The sequence below is a fragment of the Bos javanicus genome, chromosome 1 (assembly GCF_032452875.1).
Source record: "Bos javanicus breed banteng chromosome 1, ARS-OSU_banteng_1.0, whole genome shotgun sequence".
Lineage (NCBI taxonomy): Eukaryota > Metazoa > Chordata > Mammalia > Artiodactyla > Bovidae > Bos > Bos javanicus.
This window is the reverse complement of record NC_083868.1, coordinates 145,940,616-145,958,133: the sequence shown is the minus strand read 5'-3', so window position 1 is coordinate 145,958,133 and position 17,518 is coordinate 145,940,616. Positions and strand designations below refer to the sequence as shown.

The window sequence follows — 17,518 nt, the reverse complement described above, 5'->3', positions numbered from 1 at the left end:
CCCCACCCACATGTGACCTTCTTCCTGGCCCAGGGTGGGCTCTCCAAAAATATATGACAGATGGGTTTCAGAGTGACAGTTAGGTGGGTGGACCGTCTGCCCTCAGATGAACTCAGAGGGAGGCCCCCACCCCCACAAGGGGCTCCCAGCAGGTGTGCAGCTGAACCGGCTGGGGTGCTGCATCTCTGAGGGCCTTGGGACCCCCTGACCTTTGCATACAGTCCAGGAAAGAGGCAAGGGTGCCCCGCTCACCCCATGGCACCTGTTCTTGCAGACAGGTGAGTGTGGCCTGGAAGAGGCACCTCTGTGGGCAACACAGAGCAGACACAGATGCACAGTTCTTAGTAGAACAGACATTTTTAGAAATACAGCAGATATTAAAATTATAAAATGAAATAGATTTTCATCACTGTTAATTGTGAAACAGTCAAAATTTCTTGTCATCACACCAGGGAGTCCACCCCACTCCTAAAGTGCCTCCTGTGCACACACTGGAGGCTGGGCAGGGCCAGGAAGGTGGACACTCAGAGGCAGGGGCACCCCCTTCCCACAGCGCAGGCTCAGAGCTTGTCTACAGGGAAGGCTGGAACATGCCACCCTGGGGGCTGGGGGGCACATCTTCCTGTGCACATGGCGACCTTTATGTAACACAGGTTTGACTAAAACATAAGAAACTGAAATGCAAAGAAGTGAAATACAGTTTTAAGCATGATCAGACTGTCATCGCAAGAGCCCCGTTAAGAGGAAGGATTTGTTTTACAATAAAAAGGCAGCCTTACACCTTTCTGTCTTTGAAAACGTAGCTCTGCATAACGTGGTTTCCAGAAGATAAAGGTCGTTTACATTTTAAGGCCTCAAATGTCATTCATCTTAAAAGAGGAAACAACTGTCGAGTTTAAAAGCAGTTTAAAAAACTGCTCACACGAGCAGACAGGCAGTACCTGAGGACGGCGATCACCACCCTGACAGCCGTGCGGAACCTGGTGAGGGGGCGGGGCCCCGCTGCCTTCTTGTCTGCTTTGGAAGGGAACACCCCCAAGTGGGCGATCATGGACAGGGTTTCCTGTTCAGAGTCCTGGAAGCCACCGATGAGCAGCAGAAGGTACTTCTTCTGATAAATCAGGGCTTTTCTAAAGCTCTCTGCTCTCAAATAACGCAAGTACAACTTTTCCATCTAAAAGAAAAAAAACAGTGAAACTTGTCACAGGACAAAGACATCCTCCTCAGAAGTCTCCACAGCAAAGCTGTTGCACCAGGTGCTTTAAAAGAACCAGACTTTCTCCTCAGAAATTATCACAGGGGTTGGCTCCCATGACATCTGTGACCAGAACCAACCTTGCTGTTCAGAGTTCCATCTGGTTTATCAGACGAAACGCAGAGCAGATGCTGCTTTGCCAGCAATGGAGGAGCCCGAGGGCCCCAGCAATCAGCCACCGAGCATGGGCCAGTCTAGGGGCAGGTGGAGCTCCGCTCCCAGGCCCATGGGCGTCCAGGGAGGGGAGGTGCAGGAATCCTGAGGTCACAGGCAGAGGTCGGCGTCCTATCCTGACAGGGCTTCCCTCGAGAGGCCCACAGCTTGGGCCTCATGGTCAGAAACGCTGCGTAAACTGCGGGCCGAGGGTTTCTCAGGCTGCAGACACGATGCCCTGAGATTCAAGGCATCAGGGGTTTCACTCCAACCCAGGATCTTAAGAGGCACCACGGGTGGAGCCTGGAGGCTCTGTAAGGCAGTAAGAACACTCCGCATGACACTGGCTTGGGGAATAAATGTTGTGTTACACGTGTGGTCTTATACTCATCAAACCCACAGCAAGTATAGCCCCAAGAGTGGCCCCCACGTGATGACAACATGGGTCTATCGACTGCCACACACGCACCATCTCGAGGAAGTGGATGGTGTTCGGGGGCTAGGGGTGGGAAATCTCCGTAATTTCCCTTCACTGCTGTCGTGAACTTAAAACTTGCCTAAAAACATGAACAAGTCGGGAGCGGCCAGGAGACGGCGTCCCCACACTTCACACTGCCCGCGGGCTCGCGCTCACCTTGGCGCTGCAGGCACCGGTGTCCAGCGCTGGGTCCGGGTGTCGTGCTGAGCCTGGTGAGACCATCTTGTCCTGCTTCCAGGCAGACCTGTCTGACCTCTGCAAGGACCACAGATGGTGTGTCTATACAGTCATTCTCCCGGCAGAGCATCTTGAGAAAAGCGTCTGACAGCACAGTCAGGACTGCTCCCAGCCCCGAGCCATCCCCCACACATGCCCTCTGGACACAGCGGGGCTGAGGCAGGTGCCGGCCACCTGGGTCCCACTTCAGCCTCTTCTCAGTGGTGCCCAAACTGTCACGTGATTATTAACAGACCATTAACACTCAGAGGTGGTTATGACCCACCATTTACTGAAGTATGATTGCACAAAAGGTACATCTTTATTAAAAACAAAACCCTCAACATTTGAGAAGTCAAAGCTTTAAGCCTACTAGATACTCTCATCCTCCCTGGTCCTAGAAAGGCAACTCCCGGCAGATGCAGAGAGTTGGCTCTGTTCCAGTCCTGTGGAACCACACACCTTGGACACCGTGGGGGCCATGCTGTGAAGAGGGGACATGGTGACCAGGCCACGGTCCCACATTGGCGGCACAGCCTGACACCGTGTGTGCCGAGCACCCTGCAGCTCCAGAGAGGACTCATGAACAGAAGGAGGACCGTACAGGGAGGGTCAAGGCTGCCACCCACAACAGATGGCCAGGAGCTTCCTGTTGCCCAGGCTGAGGGTAAGTGGGAGCCCTTGCTGGGGTCATGTGATCAGTGGCCTTCAAGGCAGCCTGGCCATGGCCCACCATGCAGGGCAGTACCAGGAGGAGGCAGGTGCTGGGTTGTGCCACCTCCCTGCTGGGCAGAAGGCAGAGACCATGCTCAAGATTCTAATACAACCTAGCCTCCCTAGAAGGAGATGCTTCAGGGACAAAGGCCACCTTGACAGGAAGGAGACGCCTGTGTCAGTTCGCCCCCAGCCACCTCTGACTCACTCATTCCTTTAATGTCCTGATTGGCTAACTTCCACGGGAGAGACAAAAGCATCCCAGGAGACCACGCCTTTAGTCCACCCAGGGTGCTCTGAACAAGAAGCCTCAATACACACTCCAAGCAGTAGCCAGAGGGGCAGAGAGCCAGGCACTCTGCCCATGGCAGCCCTCGCCTTATAACCCCTCCTGCAAAGGAGCAGAGCCGTGGGTCTGCTTGTGGGTGGGCCCCACGTCACAAGCACAGAGGGCTCTGCCTTCCACAGAGCTTCACACCGACAGAGTGGCACTGGACAGAACCGAAAGACAGACCCCACGCCAACAGGACCCACCCGGCCTCGACAGGACACTCTGCCTCGCAGTACCAGAAATAAGCATGCACATCACTAAAACCTTCCAAAAGAGAAGACACTAGGCACAGACGGTGCGTTTAGCCAACATTTAAAGAAGAAAAAACCACCAGCTCCACATACTCTCTTCCAGAAAACCAGAGGAGGGAAATGTCCCAGCTCGTTACTAAGGCCAAAACCAGACACAACAAAAAACCTGTCCAGATTAATATCCCTCCTGAAATCAGACACAGAAATGCACAACGATATGTAAGCAAATAGACGCAGCAGCACATGGAGAGAAAAACACATCGTGACCCGGTCGGGTTTTTCCTGGAACAACGAGAGAGTCCACATTCAACAGTCAATGGACTTCACCATATTAAGAGACTAAACAAGAAAGACCAAACTATCACACCAACAGAAGAAGAAAGGGCACGACAGAGTCTGACATCCACTCATGACAGAAGTCCCAGCAAACCAGGAACCGGACGGAACCTCTTCAAACTGACCCCAGGGCATCATCCTCCAGGGGAAAACAGGCTCCACCTGGGATGGAGTGGGGCTAGGTGTCCTCTCCAGCCTGGCAGGGGGCAAGGACAGGAAATCACAGCCATGCCAAGTAGAAAGAAGGAAACAGCCCCCATGCGCATATGACAGGATGGCCCAGGTAGAAGATCCTACAGATAGGCTCCTGGGGCCAAAAAGTAAGGCTTGGAAGATCGCAGAACGCAAGGTGGGTCTGTGAACATCAATCACGTTTCTGCACACCAGCCACGAACACCCAGAAAACAGAAAGCTTGAAAAGTACCATTTACAGCAGCCTGCTAAATATGAGTTCTTTACGTAAAGTCTAACCTAATGTGACAGGATCTGCAGGCTGACAGCTACAGCACATTTAGGAAAAGAATTTTAAAACATCTGAACACATGGACACGGAAGTAGACAGATGGGGAGATTCAAGACAGTTCAAGTGCAGTTACAGATGTCAATTCTGCCCAAATGTTTAATGAAAAATCTGCTTCATAATTCACAAAATAAAAATTTACCCTTTTAAAGGGAGAAAGTGAACTGGCACTAGTGGTAAAGGACCCGGTTACCAACGCAGGAGATGTAAGAGACACAGGTCCGATCCCCGGGTCGGGAAGACCCCCTGGAGGAGGGCGTGGCCACCCACCCCAGTATTCTTGCCTGGAGGATCCCATGGACAGAGGAGCCTGGCGGGCTATAGTCCATGGAGTCACAAAGAGCCAGACACGACTGAAGCGACTTAGCGTGCAGTGTGAAACTGAACTGGCTCTGGTATATCCCTCGGGCTGTGCAACCATCACTGCTTCCCAGTTTCATCACCCAGAGCCGTGTGCCCTGAGCACTCACTCTCCACTGCCTCCCTCTAGCCACGAACAACCTACGATCTTGCCCCTGCGATTGTCTGTTCTGGGCATTTCGTACCAGTGGAGCCTACACATACTGTCACCTCTGGGAACTGGCTTCTTTCACCTTTCATAATGTTTTCAAAGCTTACCCACACTGTAGCACTCATCAGTCCTTTATTCCTATTTATTGCCAAGTAATACTCCATTTATGGATATGTGTTGTGTGCTGTCCTTAGTCGCTCAGTTGTGTCCAACTCTTTGCAACCCCATGGACTGCAGCCCACTAGGCTTCTCTGTCCATGGGGATTCTCCAGGCAAGAATACTGAAATGGGTTGCCATGCCCTCTTCCAGGGGATCTTCCCAACCCAGGGATCCAACCCAGGTCTCCCGCACTGCAGGCAGATTCTTTACCATCTGAGCCACCAGGGAAGCCCAAGAATACTGGAGTGGGTAGCCAATCCCTTCTTTAGGGAATCTTCCCAACCCAGGAATCGAACAAGGGTCTCCTGCATTACAGGTGGATTTTTTAACCAGTAAGCTACCAGGGAAGCCCCCATTTACTGATACACCACATTTTACTTACACATTTATCAATTAATGAACTTTTGGATTATTCCCACATTTGGAAGGATGAATACTGGCAATAAGAAAGCTTGTGCACAAGTTTTCATGTGGACATATTTATATTTTTATTTCTCCTGAGGGAAGTCCTAGAGGCAGGACTGCAGGATGAAGACAGCAGCCTCATGTTTTGAGGAATGGCTCGGCTGTTTTCCAAAGTGGCTGTACCATTTTACCTTTCTAATTCTCCCCACACTGATGTACAGAATACAGTCCCAGTCAAAACAAACAGCAAGATTCTAAAATTTATATTGAAGAACAGAGGAACTAGCCTAACCAAGTCATTTGAAAAAGAGAAAAAAAAAAATGGAACATTCCACTACCTGACCATATCAATCAGTTCAGTCCAGTCGCTCAGCTGTGTCCAACTCTTTGCGACCCCATGGGTGTGCGCCAGGCTTCCCTGTCCATCACCAACTCATGAAGCTTGCTCAAACTCATGTCCATTGAGTCGGTGATGCCATCCAACCATCTCATTCTCTGTTGTCCCCTTCTCCTCCTGCCTTCAATCTTCCCCAGCACCAGGGTCTTTTCCAATGAGTCAGTTATTCACATCAGGTGGCCATTTAGGATTGACTGGTTGGATCTCCTTGCGCTCTGAGGGACTCTCAAGAGTCTTCTCCTACACCATAGTTCTAAAGCATCAATTCTTCAGCACTCAGCTTTCTTTATGGTCCAACTCTCACATCCATACATACCACAGGAAAAACCATAGCTTTGACTAGATGGACCTTTGGTGGCAAACTTATGTCTCTGCTTTTCAATATGTTGTCTAGGTTGGTCATAGTTTCTCTTCCAAAGAACAAGCATCTTTTAATTTCATGGCTGCAGTCACAATATGCAATGACTCTGGAGCCCCTCATGCAAGGAGATCCAACCAGTCCATTCTAAAGGAGATCAGTCCTGGGTGTTCATTGGAAGGACTGATGCTGAAGCTGAAACTCTAATACTTTGGCCACCTCATGCGAAGAGTTGACTCACTGGAAAACACTCTGATGCTGGGAGAGATTGGGGCAGGAGGAGAAGGGGACGACAGAGGATGAGATGGCTGGATGGCATCACTGACTCGATGGACATGAGTCTGAGTGAACTCTGGGAGCTGGTGATGGACAGGGAGGCCTGGCGTGCTGCGATTCATGGGGTCGCAAAGAGTCGGACACGGCTGAGTGACTGAACTGAACTGAAAATAAGTCTCTCACTGTTTCCATTGTTTCCCCATCTTTTTGCCATGAAGTGATGGGACCAGATGCCATGATCTTAGTTTTCTGAATATTGAGTTTTTAAGCCAGGTTTGTCAATCTCCTCTTTCACTTTCATCAAGAGGCTCTTTAGTTCCTCTTCATTTTCTGCCATAAGGGTGGTGTCATCTGCGTATCTGAGGTCATTGATATTTCTCCCTGCAATCTTGATTCCAGCTTGTGCTTCATCCAGCCCAGTATTTTGCATGATGTACTCTGCATGTAAATAAGCAGGGTGACAACAAAAAGCCTTGAGGTACTCCTTTCCCAATTTGGAACAAGTCTGTTGTTCCATGTCCAGTTCTAACTGTTGCTTCTTGACCAGCATACAGATTTCTCAGGAGGCAGGTAAGGTGGACTGGTATTCCTATCTCTTTAAGAATTTCCCACAGTTTGTTGTGATGTACACAGTCAAAGGCTTTGGTGTAGTCAATAAAACACAAGCAGATGTTTTTCTGGAATTCTCTTGCTTTTTCTATGATCCAATGATGTTGGCAGTTTGATCTTTGATTCCTCTGCCTTTTCTACGTAATATAAATCTACATTAATCAGGCAGCTCATGAAGAACAGACATATAGACCAGTGGGACAGAACAAAGAATCCAGACATAAAGACACAAATATTGTTGAATGGGTACAAGGACAACTCAGGGACAAAGGAGAATCTTGTCGACAAAGTGTGTGGGAGTCCTGGATATCAACAGGCGTAAAATAGGCCTCTACCTACCCTCAAACCAAAACGAAACGAACTGCAAACAGATCATGGACCTAAACATACAAAGAACAACTCTACGACTCTTGGCAGTGCCCATATAAGAACAAAGTGATACAGGACTGCACCAAAATTAAAGGCTTTTGTTCTGCAAAGGACACGACATAGGAGAACAAACTCAGATGGGGAGAAAATATTTGCAAATTATATTTCTGACAAAGGAGCTATATCCAGACCATATAAAGAACTCTCAAAACTCAACAATAAGAAAACAAATGATCCGACTGAAGAAGAGGCAAAAGACTTTAACGGACACTTCTCCAGAAGATCCTCAGACACCACGTCACATCTGTCAGCATTCTACAGAGATGACAGGTAAAACACTAAACGCAAAGATGCAGAGAAGCTGGAACCCTCACTGAAATGCAGCTTTTCTGGAAAGCTCTGGACACCGAACACACAGTGACCACTGGACACAGCAATGCCCAAGCTGGGGATTCGATTCACACAGAGAAAGGAACCTGTGCCCACACTCATAAGCTGAGGCACGTTCATGCCAGGCAGAGCCACTCAATAATGGATGGGACTGAGCTGTGGACACTCCACCTGATGGACCTCCAGTGCTTTTCAGAAGAAGCGAACAGCCCCTCAAAGGCCCCAGCCTCGTGATCCCACTTACAGACTCCATCACACTACCAAGGCAGGGGCAGAGTTAACTGAAGGTAAATTTTAAAATAATTTGGAAACATTTCCATTTAAAAAAAAAAGTAATAAAAGCAAATTGCCCACAAGAAACCTAAATATAAAAAAGAAAAAAAACAAGGCATTCCTGAGAAAGCGCCTATCAAATGACACAACCAGGAAAATTATCTATTATTTTCACTAGACGAAAGTCAAATAAAACTCTAATAAAATTCATCAGATTATTCAATTCTTGGTCGAAATTTCTTTTCATGAGCAGGTACCAGACGCCATCTCCTGAGGAGGGTCACGTGGGTGTGCACACATCACTGTCTGCACGGAGCCAGCGTGCCGGGTGCGGCCCGAGGCCTCCGGGTCCCCTGGAGCATACCTTGCGAGCGCAGCCCTCCTGCAAGGTCCTCGGGACCCGGTGTGTCCTCTCCAGCCGTGACAAGGCCTTGCACAGCTCCGCCTTCTCCCGCGTCACCGTGCTGAGTGCTCTGCTCAGGGACTCATTGTCCTTCAGCAGGACGTCCACCAGCTGGATCTGCAGCTCCGCAGCTGTTTTCTTCTTGAGGAGAAAACAAGATCAGCGTCTGAGAGTGTTTAGTTAAAAGACATGCATGCTACTTGTGGCTTGCATTGCTGGCTATTTCCAGGGATTTTAACTTTAAACATATTTGCATTTGGTGGCAAGCCTAAGGGGCTGGGCAGAGTGCATCAAGTCACATTCTTTTGGGCATCAGCCCGGGAAGCGTGTTAGGAAACACAACCCGCTCCGACAGCGCCTTTGTCAGGGGTAGTGCATGAAGGGCAGTGGGAAGAGCGTGCTCATCCCCAGAGGCTCCCAAGGACAGGCTCATTCTTTCCAGGCCAGTGGGCATGGCGCGTCAGCCCTCCTGCTGCCTGCACTGTCCTACCTGTCCCAGAACTCTGTCAGGAATTCATAGCAGCAGTCAGGACTCCTGAAGGCCCCCTACACAGCTGATAGGCAGCTCGATTTCAGCCCAGCATCTCAGTACAAGTGCAGGGCCGTCAGCCACAGAGCAGGACAGACCAGCGCCGCCATGGGCACCGTGGACAGTGCCCTCAGCCAACCATAAAACAGGCTGATGGGGGTAGGCAGGACTGGCCACAGTGAACAAGAAAGCTGGTCTCACCCGGCAGGAGCCAGACGTGCCCAATTCAGACTTCAGTGTCTCCAGCGTGTGCAGCAAAGACGCCACTGCCTTCTCATTTGACGACGTCCAATCACTGATCGTCCTGGAGAAGGACACAGACACTCAGCAGGTGCACACGGCTCCCAGTGGTAGACACCCATAGCTAGGCAGGTACTCCGCACAGCACCCAGGGTGCTCTGCAGTGACTGTGGCAGCCAGGATACAGTGCAGCCTGGGGGTGGGCAGTCTGTGAAGCCAGAAACCTCCAGCCACTGACCACTGACCTCTGAGGCTCCCTCAGTGAGTCCCTCTCCCTCTGCTGCTCTCTATTGGGACTCTGAGTCGGCTACTCAGAGATGGTCAGCTATTCTAAGCGAGATTTCACCGCTCCAATAACTAAACTCAATTACAGGAGAGGGGCTGTAGCGGCTGAGCTTTTGTGTGCTCAGAAAAGGGCAAATAAATGTTCTTTCCCACCAAACAGCAGGGTCTCGGGTCCTCGACAAGGCAGAGGCATCCTGGTCCCAGGCACAGCGGCCCCAGGGCCTCAGGCAAGGCAAACCCTGCACAGACACAGGGCACTACCCACCCTGGAGCACTGGGCTTGGGCCGGACCCTCTGGGCGGGGAGCGCTTATAAAGGGGCGTGGAGTGCTTATAAAGGGGCGTGGAGACACCCAATCGTCTGTCACGTTAGAAGGCAAGCCCATATCCTGTGGTCATCTTTCAAGAGAACACTGTGGATGAATTTATCCACACACGTGGGATGAGAAAGAGTCTGTCTCACTAAAACCTGGACCTCAATCAAAGGCATGCCCCAAATGCAGGATTTTCTTGGCACCACAGGTGCTAGGCAGCAGGGGGTGGGCCCTGAGCCACTTACCTGTCCACCGTCTGGTTGATGAAGCTGGTGAGAAGCCCTGCAGCGCAGAGTAGCTGCTGCCGCACCTTCTCCAGGCCCCGCTGCTGCTCGCGGAGGTGCTCTGGCTCCGCGTTTGGCAGCGCCACCCGCGCCTGCAGCTCCTGCACGGTCCTCTGCAGCTGCTGGATCTTGTGCTCATCCCGCTGGCGCTGCAGCTCCAGCTCCCGCTGTGGGCGAGAAAGCAACTTCACACACAGCTCAGGGCAGAGACGGGGCCCAGGGTGCAGCACGGAGGCTGCCCTCCCGGCCCGAACTGACCGGACGTGCTCTAGGCAGAGACTCTGGGTACCATGCTGAGTCGGGGGAGGAGTCAGGGGAGGATGGCCCTGCCCCAGACAAGCTGCATGGCAGGCCTTGAGGGCCCGCAGACAGGGCCCGGGATGGGACATACACAGGGGTGATGGTAGCAGGGAACCACAGCCCAAGCACCCCTCTGCCTCTGCAGGTGCCCCAGCAACAAGAGGGCAGGCTGGGTCATGAGGCTCTCTGCCACCCCCCTTGTGACCTGCCCTCCACTGTGGAGGAACCAGGCCACTTCCTGCCTGGTGCCCAGGACCAGTGCCCAAGGGAGGAGGCATAGGGAGGGGGGCTCCAGGGAACCGAAGACAGCCAGGCAGGACCAGACAAGACCAGGCAAAGAAGGTGCAGGCCTGGCCCGCCCCCACTCAGGCCAGCACATGGGCTGGGCCTACTCTCCACCCAGCACCTCCCAACCCCTCCCCAGCATCACCTCCTCAGGAAATGGCAGTCTTTATTGATTTTCCAAATGAGGAAAAAGGAACAAAACTGAGGGACCTGCCGATTGGCTTTAAAAAAAAAAAAAGAAATTGGCCCTGAAGTAACTATAAGAAGCCTGGGCCATTATGGCCAGAAAAAGACCCCATAGTCCGGATCAAGTTAACTGCCTGCAGTAAAAATAACACCAAAATGACAACATAGTTCTTAATAAAAAATACATATCAAGGTACATTGTGAAGGACAGTTAATAATTTAACTCAGAAAACACTTTGTATTTATTTTTTAAGTAACTACGTTATCATACATTCCTGGAACTCACTCTGGGGGCCCCGAATAACCAAAGCCCAACCAGGGCCATGACTTCAGCTCCTCCGTCAGGAAACCCCCCGGCCAGGCTCTGCCCTCTGCCATAGCCCCAGACGACCCCTCCACTGCCAAGACCTCTAGTGATGAAACATGACTAAGTCCAAGGCTGTCTAACCCCGCAAGAAACACTACGCATTACTCACACACAACACACATGAACCTGGAAACCACCACAGCGGGGCCAGACACAGAAGGCTACACACCTATGATTCACTGATATGAACCGTCCAGGAGGGGCAGAAAGTCAGTCAGCGGGTGCCGGGGCTGGGGTGCCTGCTCACAGGTTCATCCTGGGAGATGAACATGTTCTAAAATCAACTGAGTGATGGCTGCACAACTTCTAAATATACTAAAAATTGCTGAACTGTGAAATTTAAATTGGTGAACTCAATAGTGTGTGAATATCTCACTAGTATTTATTTTTTGACCATTTAATGGCAGGCTAACCATTAAAAGGACCAGGCCATTGGTTTTCTTTGTGCGCTTTAAAACCTTTTTCAGTTCAGTTCAGTTGCTCAGTCATATCTGACTCTGTGACCCCATGAATCGCAGCACGCCAGGCCTCCCTGTCCATCACCAACTCCCGGAGTTTACCCAAACTCATGTCCATCAAGTGGGTGATGCCATCTAGCCATCTCATCTTCTGTCATCCCCTTCTCCTCCTGCCCCCAATCCCTCCCAGCATCAGGGTCTTTTCCAATGAGTTAACTCTTCACGTCAGGTGGCCAAAGTATTGGTGTTTCAGCTTCAACATCAGTCCTTCCAATGAATACCCAGGACTGGTCTCCTTTAGGATGGACTGGTTGGATCTTCTTGCAGTCCAAGGGATTCTCAAGAGTCTTCTCCAACATCACAGTTCAAAAGCATCAATTCTTCGGTGCTCAGCTTTCTTCACAGTCCAACTCTCACATCCATACATGACCGCTAGAAAAACCATAGCCTTGACTAGACAGATCTTTGTTGGCAAGGTACTGTCTCTGCTTTTTAATATGCTATCTAGGTTGGTCATAACTTTCGTTTCAAGGAGTAAGCATCTTTTAATTTCATGGCTGCAATCACCATCTGCAGTGATTTTGGAGCCCAGAAAAATAAAGTCTGACACTGTTTCCACTGTTTCCCCATCTATTTCCCATGAAGTGGTGGGACCAGATGCCATGATCTTCGTTTTCTGAATGTTGAGCTTTAAACCTACTTTTTCACTCTCCTCTTTCACTTTCATCAAGAGGCTTTTGAGTTCCTCTTCACTTTCTGCCATAAGGGTGGTGTCGTCTGCATATCTGAGGTTATTGATATTTCTCCCAGCAATCTTGATTCCAGCTTGTGCTTCTTCCAGCCCAGCGTTTCTCACGATGTACTCTGCATATAAGTTAAATAAGCAGGGTGACAATATACAGCCTTGACGTACTCCTTTTCCTATTTGGAACCAGTCTGTTGTTCCATGTCCAGTTCTAACTCTTGCTTCCTGACCTGCATACAGGTTTCTCAAGAGACAGGGCAGATGGTCTGGTATTCCCATCTCTTTCAGAATTTTCCACAGTTTATTCTGATCCACATAGTCAAAGGCTTTGGCATAGTCAATAAAGCAGAAATAGATGATTTTCTGGAACTCTCTTGCTTTTTCGATGATCCAGCAGATGTTGGCAATTTGATCTCTGGTTCCTCTGCCTTTTCTAAAACCAGCTTGAACATCAGGAAGCTCATGGTTCACATACTGCTGAAGCCTGGCTTGGAGAATTTTGAGCATTACTTTACTAGCGTGTGAGCTGAGTGCAATTGTGCAGTAGTTTGAGCATTCTTAGAATTTGACAAAACACAAAGATAGAAATTACAAAGGTAATTTTTTCAACATTTTAAAAAATATTTTTAAAAGAACAAAATAAAAGTGAATTCATGAGAAAACACAGAATACTTTCAGAAACAAATACTTTTGGTTGACATATAATGTATCTAAAATTAAGATCTATCCAAAAGATAAAGGAGAGAACACTTCCAAATCTACTCTGCACAGCCAAGACCTTCCTGATACCAGAACCAAAAACACAGGAAAACTACAGAACAATATTGCTCATAAATATAAATGCAAAATCCTTAACAAAATACTAGCAAACTGAATTCAGCACTAATTTAAAAAGAATTATACACTAAATTCTTTACTGTCTAAGCCACCAGGGTAAAGAATCCACCTGCAATGTGGGAGACCTGGGTTTGACCCCTGGGCTGGAAAGATCCCCTGGAGGAGGGCATGGAAACCCACTCCGGTATTCTTGCGTAGAGTCCATAAGGTCGCAGAGTCAGACACAACTGAGCAGCTAAGCACCTCACATATACCAATTTCAAGAGGAATGCAGCCCAAGAGGGCCAGGATGGCTGAAAATATGAAAATCAATCAATTCAGAAGCACAACGGAAGCATAAAAGCCGTAAATCTCAAAAGACAGTGAAAGAGCACACCCAATACTCCCAATATTAAAATAAACTAGAAGAGACTGAATAAACTAGAAATGGAAGGGACCTTCCTCTGATAAGGGGCAGCGACAAAAACCAAACAACTACCATCGTAGTCAGTGGTAAAAGAAGACTGCTCCCCCAAGATCAGCAATGGGGCTGGACCCTTGCCCTCGCGCCTGCTTCAGCACTCTTGTAGGTTCTGGCCAGGGCAGTCAGGCAAAGAGAAGAGAGAAGGCTTCCAGGTGGGAAAGCAACAAGCAAAACTATGCCTCTCTGCAAAAATCATGGTCTTCAATGTTGAAAATTCCAAAGAATCTATTAAAAATATTGGGACTCATAGGCCAGTTCAGCGAAGTGGCAGGACACCAGATCCAAGTATGGAAGTCACCTGCATTGCTACACGGTCACAACAAGCAATCTGAAAACAGATGTAAAAAATAACACCACTTACAACAGCATCAAAATATAACCTTTAGGGATAAACAAAAGAAATGCAAGGTTTACCACCTGAAGTGATAAAACAAAGGTCTAAATAAAGCAACTGAGCAAATAAATGAATAGACCCTCAGACTTCTCCAATGGGAAGACTTAACACTGTTGAGGAGACAACACCCCCAGAGCACTTTGCAGACTCAGTGCAATTCCTACCGAGACCCCAAGGGTCTTAACACAGAAGCCGAAGCGCCATTCACGGAGACACATGGAACTGCTTGGGCCTGAGGATTCACAACGACCTTGGGAAGGAACAAGGTAGGAGGACACAAGCGCCTGGCTCCACTTGCCACCAGGCTGCAGCGACCAGGCCGAGGGGCAGTCCGGGGCCAGCACAGGCGCGCTCACCAGCGTCTCCTTGTCTCTCTGCCACCTGCTCCACGGCTGTGTGTCCGCTCGGCTGGGCCTCAGCTCCGCTCCTGTCCTCACGTCCTCGCATGCGTCCTGCTCTACCCGTCCCCGGCCCCGCGCCGGCCTCTCCCGTGTTCCAGGCAGGGTCTCCGGAGGCGTCTTCGGTGCCGCACTTACCTCCTGCTCCCGCTCCACCTCCTCGCGGTGCACATGCGCCTCGGCCTCCAGGGCACGCCGCTGTGCAGCCTCCAGCGCCACCTCCAGCTCGCGCACATGCTCCTCCTGGGCCCGCAGCTTCTGCAGCAGCGCCTGGTGTGCAGGCCTCTCCTGAGGCCGCCGGCTCAGCCGCTCCGTCAGGACGCGCTCGTGCTGCAGGGCCTCTGACAGCTCTCTCGCGCGGTCCCGCTCAGCCTCCAGGCTCCGCTGCAGCTCAGACATGTGGCCGCGTTCCTGCGCCAGCAGTGCCTCACAGCGTGACGCCTCGATCTGCAGCTCCTGCCGCAGGTTGTCCTTCGCTGTCTGTTCGTGTTTCAGCACCACGCATAGCTGGTTGCTCTGGGCGCACTGCTGCTCCAAAGACGCCCTTAACTCCTGCGTCAGGGAACAGTGAGGCAAGAAAGATCAAACCAAGAGCAGTAGCATCTAGCCAGTTTTCGAAGCCAGAGCTTCTCCTTTGGGTGAAGGGATGCAAGCAGTAACCACCCGCCTTGTGACTCTGGATGAGGCGCTCTTCCGAGCACAGGGCCACCACCCAATTTGCCTCCCCCTCAAACCTGCAGCCCTGGACCCCACATGGTGCTCAGCTCTTCCAGGCCTGGGGGACACCCCTGACACACAGCCACATGGCTGCCACGGGGTGCTGGCTCTCTGCCTCCTCGGTACACGGGTGGGGCGCCCACAAGGCTTTGAAGCTGCGCTGGCCTCGCAGAACCGATTATGTGGCGGTGGTGGGGGCCACACGTGTCTATGCCCACAGGGATTCCCCTCACAGCCCCAACCCAGGCCCCAGGGCCTGAGCCCCATCACCTCCAGGGTCTTGGCACTCTGGCCCTCTCTCTGCATGTGCTGCAGCCGCTCCTCCTCTAGCTGGCTCTGCAGGGCCTGCTCCTTCATGCGCTCACCCTCCAGATGCTGCAGTGCTGCCTGCAGGTCACTCTCCTTACTATCCAGCATGGACCTGAGTGGAGACATGGGCTCTCAAAGGGACGTGGGCCAGTGCCAGGGGCTCCCAGGACCCGGCGGGTGGGCCCCACTGTGCATTCAGTCCCCAACCCCTACCAACCCATGGGAGCAGAGTGGCACTCCCCCACACGGATCAGGACATGGGGGGAAACCTGGCTCCAGACATCCCCTTTCACTTCAAGGCTGGGAAGAAGGTGGTGGGAACCACGCAACATGCACTGAGTTTTGCCCAGAAGCCTAAAGACAGGACAGCTAGAAGGGGGAGCCTTGCAGAAGGGCCGCACCTCAACTGGAGGACCTCCTTCTGCACGTCGTTGAGGGACTTGAGCAGCCGCTCGTTGTCTTGTCGACACTCGCAGAGCTCGGATTTCAGGTCTCTGACAGCGTTCTGCTCTGCCACCAGCAACTTTCGGACATTATTTGCTTTCTCTTGCTCTTCGTTCAGGGTTTTCTGCAGGTCACTTGCTATACATTTTTCCTGCTCAACCTTATATGCCAATAATTCAACTAAGAAACATTAAACAAATTAAAATAGCATTATTCATGAGTCCAGAGTGAACACACAAATGACTTAGCATACCATTAGTAACAAACTAACAGGGATGGAATATGTTCACTTTGAGGGGGCTAGGGGGAGACAGGAAGTTTCTGTGACCCTGAAGCTGTTGTTTACAACTGTACCAGGATACTCAGGACACATGCCTTCTGCTCACACCACTGCCAGCCTCACCTTATGGCCGGCTGAGCCTCCAGAGACACACTGGGGGAGAGCAAGTAGGACCACCCAGCCATGCAAGGCATGTAATGTGACTGGGGGCGGGGGGGGGCACGTGTCCTCTTGACCCCTGTGCTGTTCAGGCCTTGGTCTCCCAGGGACAGAAGCTGGAGTTCAGCCAAGATGGACCTGCATGGAGCCCACCCTGCCTAGCGCATGAAGCTTGGTGTGACCATCCCGTGGTCATCCTGAAATGCCACCCCACCTGCCACTCCTCCTACCAGAGACTCTAGCCTGGATGGCTTTGCTGGAGAACTCTCCAAACACTAAGGAGGAGGCTGGCGTCACCCTGACACTAAAACCATAAGAAAAAAACTATAGACCAGGACCCTCAGGAACAGAGGTGCAAAACACTCTCAAACTAGCCCAGAGGTGCACGTGCAAGCTCCAGAGAGCCTCGCAGACCACGCACTTGGTGGCCTGGGGAGATGAGGGGCTGGCCGCCCCGCCCACACCACCCAACAGGCGAGTGTCGGGGTCACACCCACCCTGCCTGCGCAGCCGGTGCTCCTGCCGGCTCCCGCGGGCCTCCGCGCTGGTCAGCGCCGTGCACAGCTGCTGCAGTTTCTCCTGGTTTTGCAGGTGTGTCATCCGCAGCTGGGCACGCAGAGCCTGGATCTCCGACAGCAGGCTGCTCCTGTCTGACAGGCAGAGGTGCTCCAACGACCTCTCCTGCTGGTCCCCCTGAGACAGGGGGAAGAGGCAGGGTAGGGGGACGTCAGACACGGCAGGAGAGGGGCTCCCAAGGGCTGGGGGCTGAGCCGGAGCAGCCCCTGCTCCCAGGATCGCTGCCACAGGATGTGTGTGACGACTGTGTGGTGTGAATGTGGGCACAGTGGCACTCAGACTCTCAGATCGCATGAGGCTCCCCCCCAGCATCTTGGTCTCACTTTTTGGGCCAGGTCAACACCTGCCATGCACCCTGACCCTCTCTGCCAGGGTGGGGGGCGGGGTGAGGGAGGGAGATGGGGAAGCTGGCGAGAACAGAACTCTCAGGGCCTTGCGGTGCTGACCCTCTGACCTTGGGCTCAGCGCTCATAACCTGCAGCTGGGCTGCCTAGAATTGCTGATTTGTTTTCAGGGAAAGGACAGTTATTTTCTGAACAGAGAG

At 51.4% G+C, this 17,518-nt stretch overlaps 1 protein-coding gene across 12 annotated transcripts in view; it reads right to left on the bottom strand.

Annotated features, from left to right (window-relative positions):
- PCNT (pericentrin) overlaps positions 1-17,518 on the bottom strand; it is a 104,758-nt gene that overhangs the window by 4,398 nt on the left and 82,842 nt on the right. For 7 of the 12 annotated variants that reach the window (XM_061423983.1, XM_061424021.1, XM_061424031.1 and 4 more), the window contains 9 exons: positions 16,896-17,091; positions 15,917-16,139; positions 15,477-15,627; positions 14,448-15,041; positions 10,018-10,223; positions 9,136-9,238; positions 8,367-8,546; positions 2,043-2,141; positions 942-1,174 (listed from right to left, as the gene is read on the bottom strand). In XM_061423983.1, the coding sequence (XP_061279967.1) occupies positions 942-1,174; positions 2,043-2,141; positions 8,367-8,546; positions 9,136-9,238; positions 10,018-10,223; positions 14,448-15,041; positions 15,477-15,627; positions 15,917-16,139; positions 16,896-17,091 (1,985 nt within the window). The remainder of the gene's footprint in view (positions 1-941; positions 1,175-2,042; positions 2,142-8,366; positions 8,547-9,135; positions 9,239-10,017; positions 10,224-14,447; positions 15,042-15,476; positions 15,628-15,916; positions 16,140-16,895; positions 17,092-17,518) is intronic. The other 5 variants (XM_061424048.1, XM_061424066.1, XM_061424076.1 and 2 more) reach the window with 3 other exon arrangements.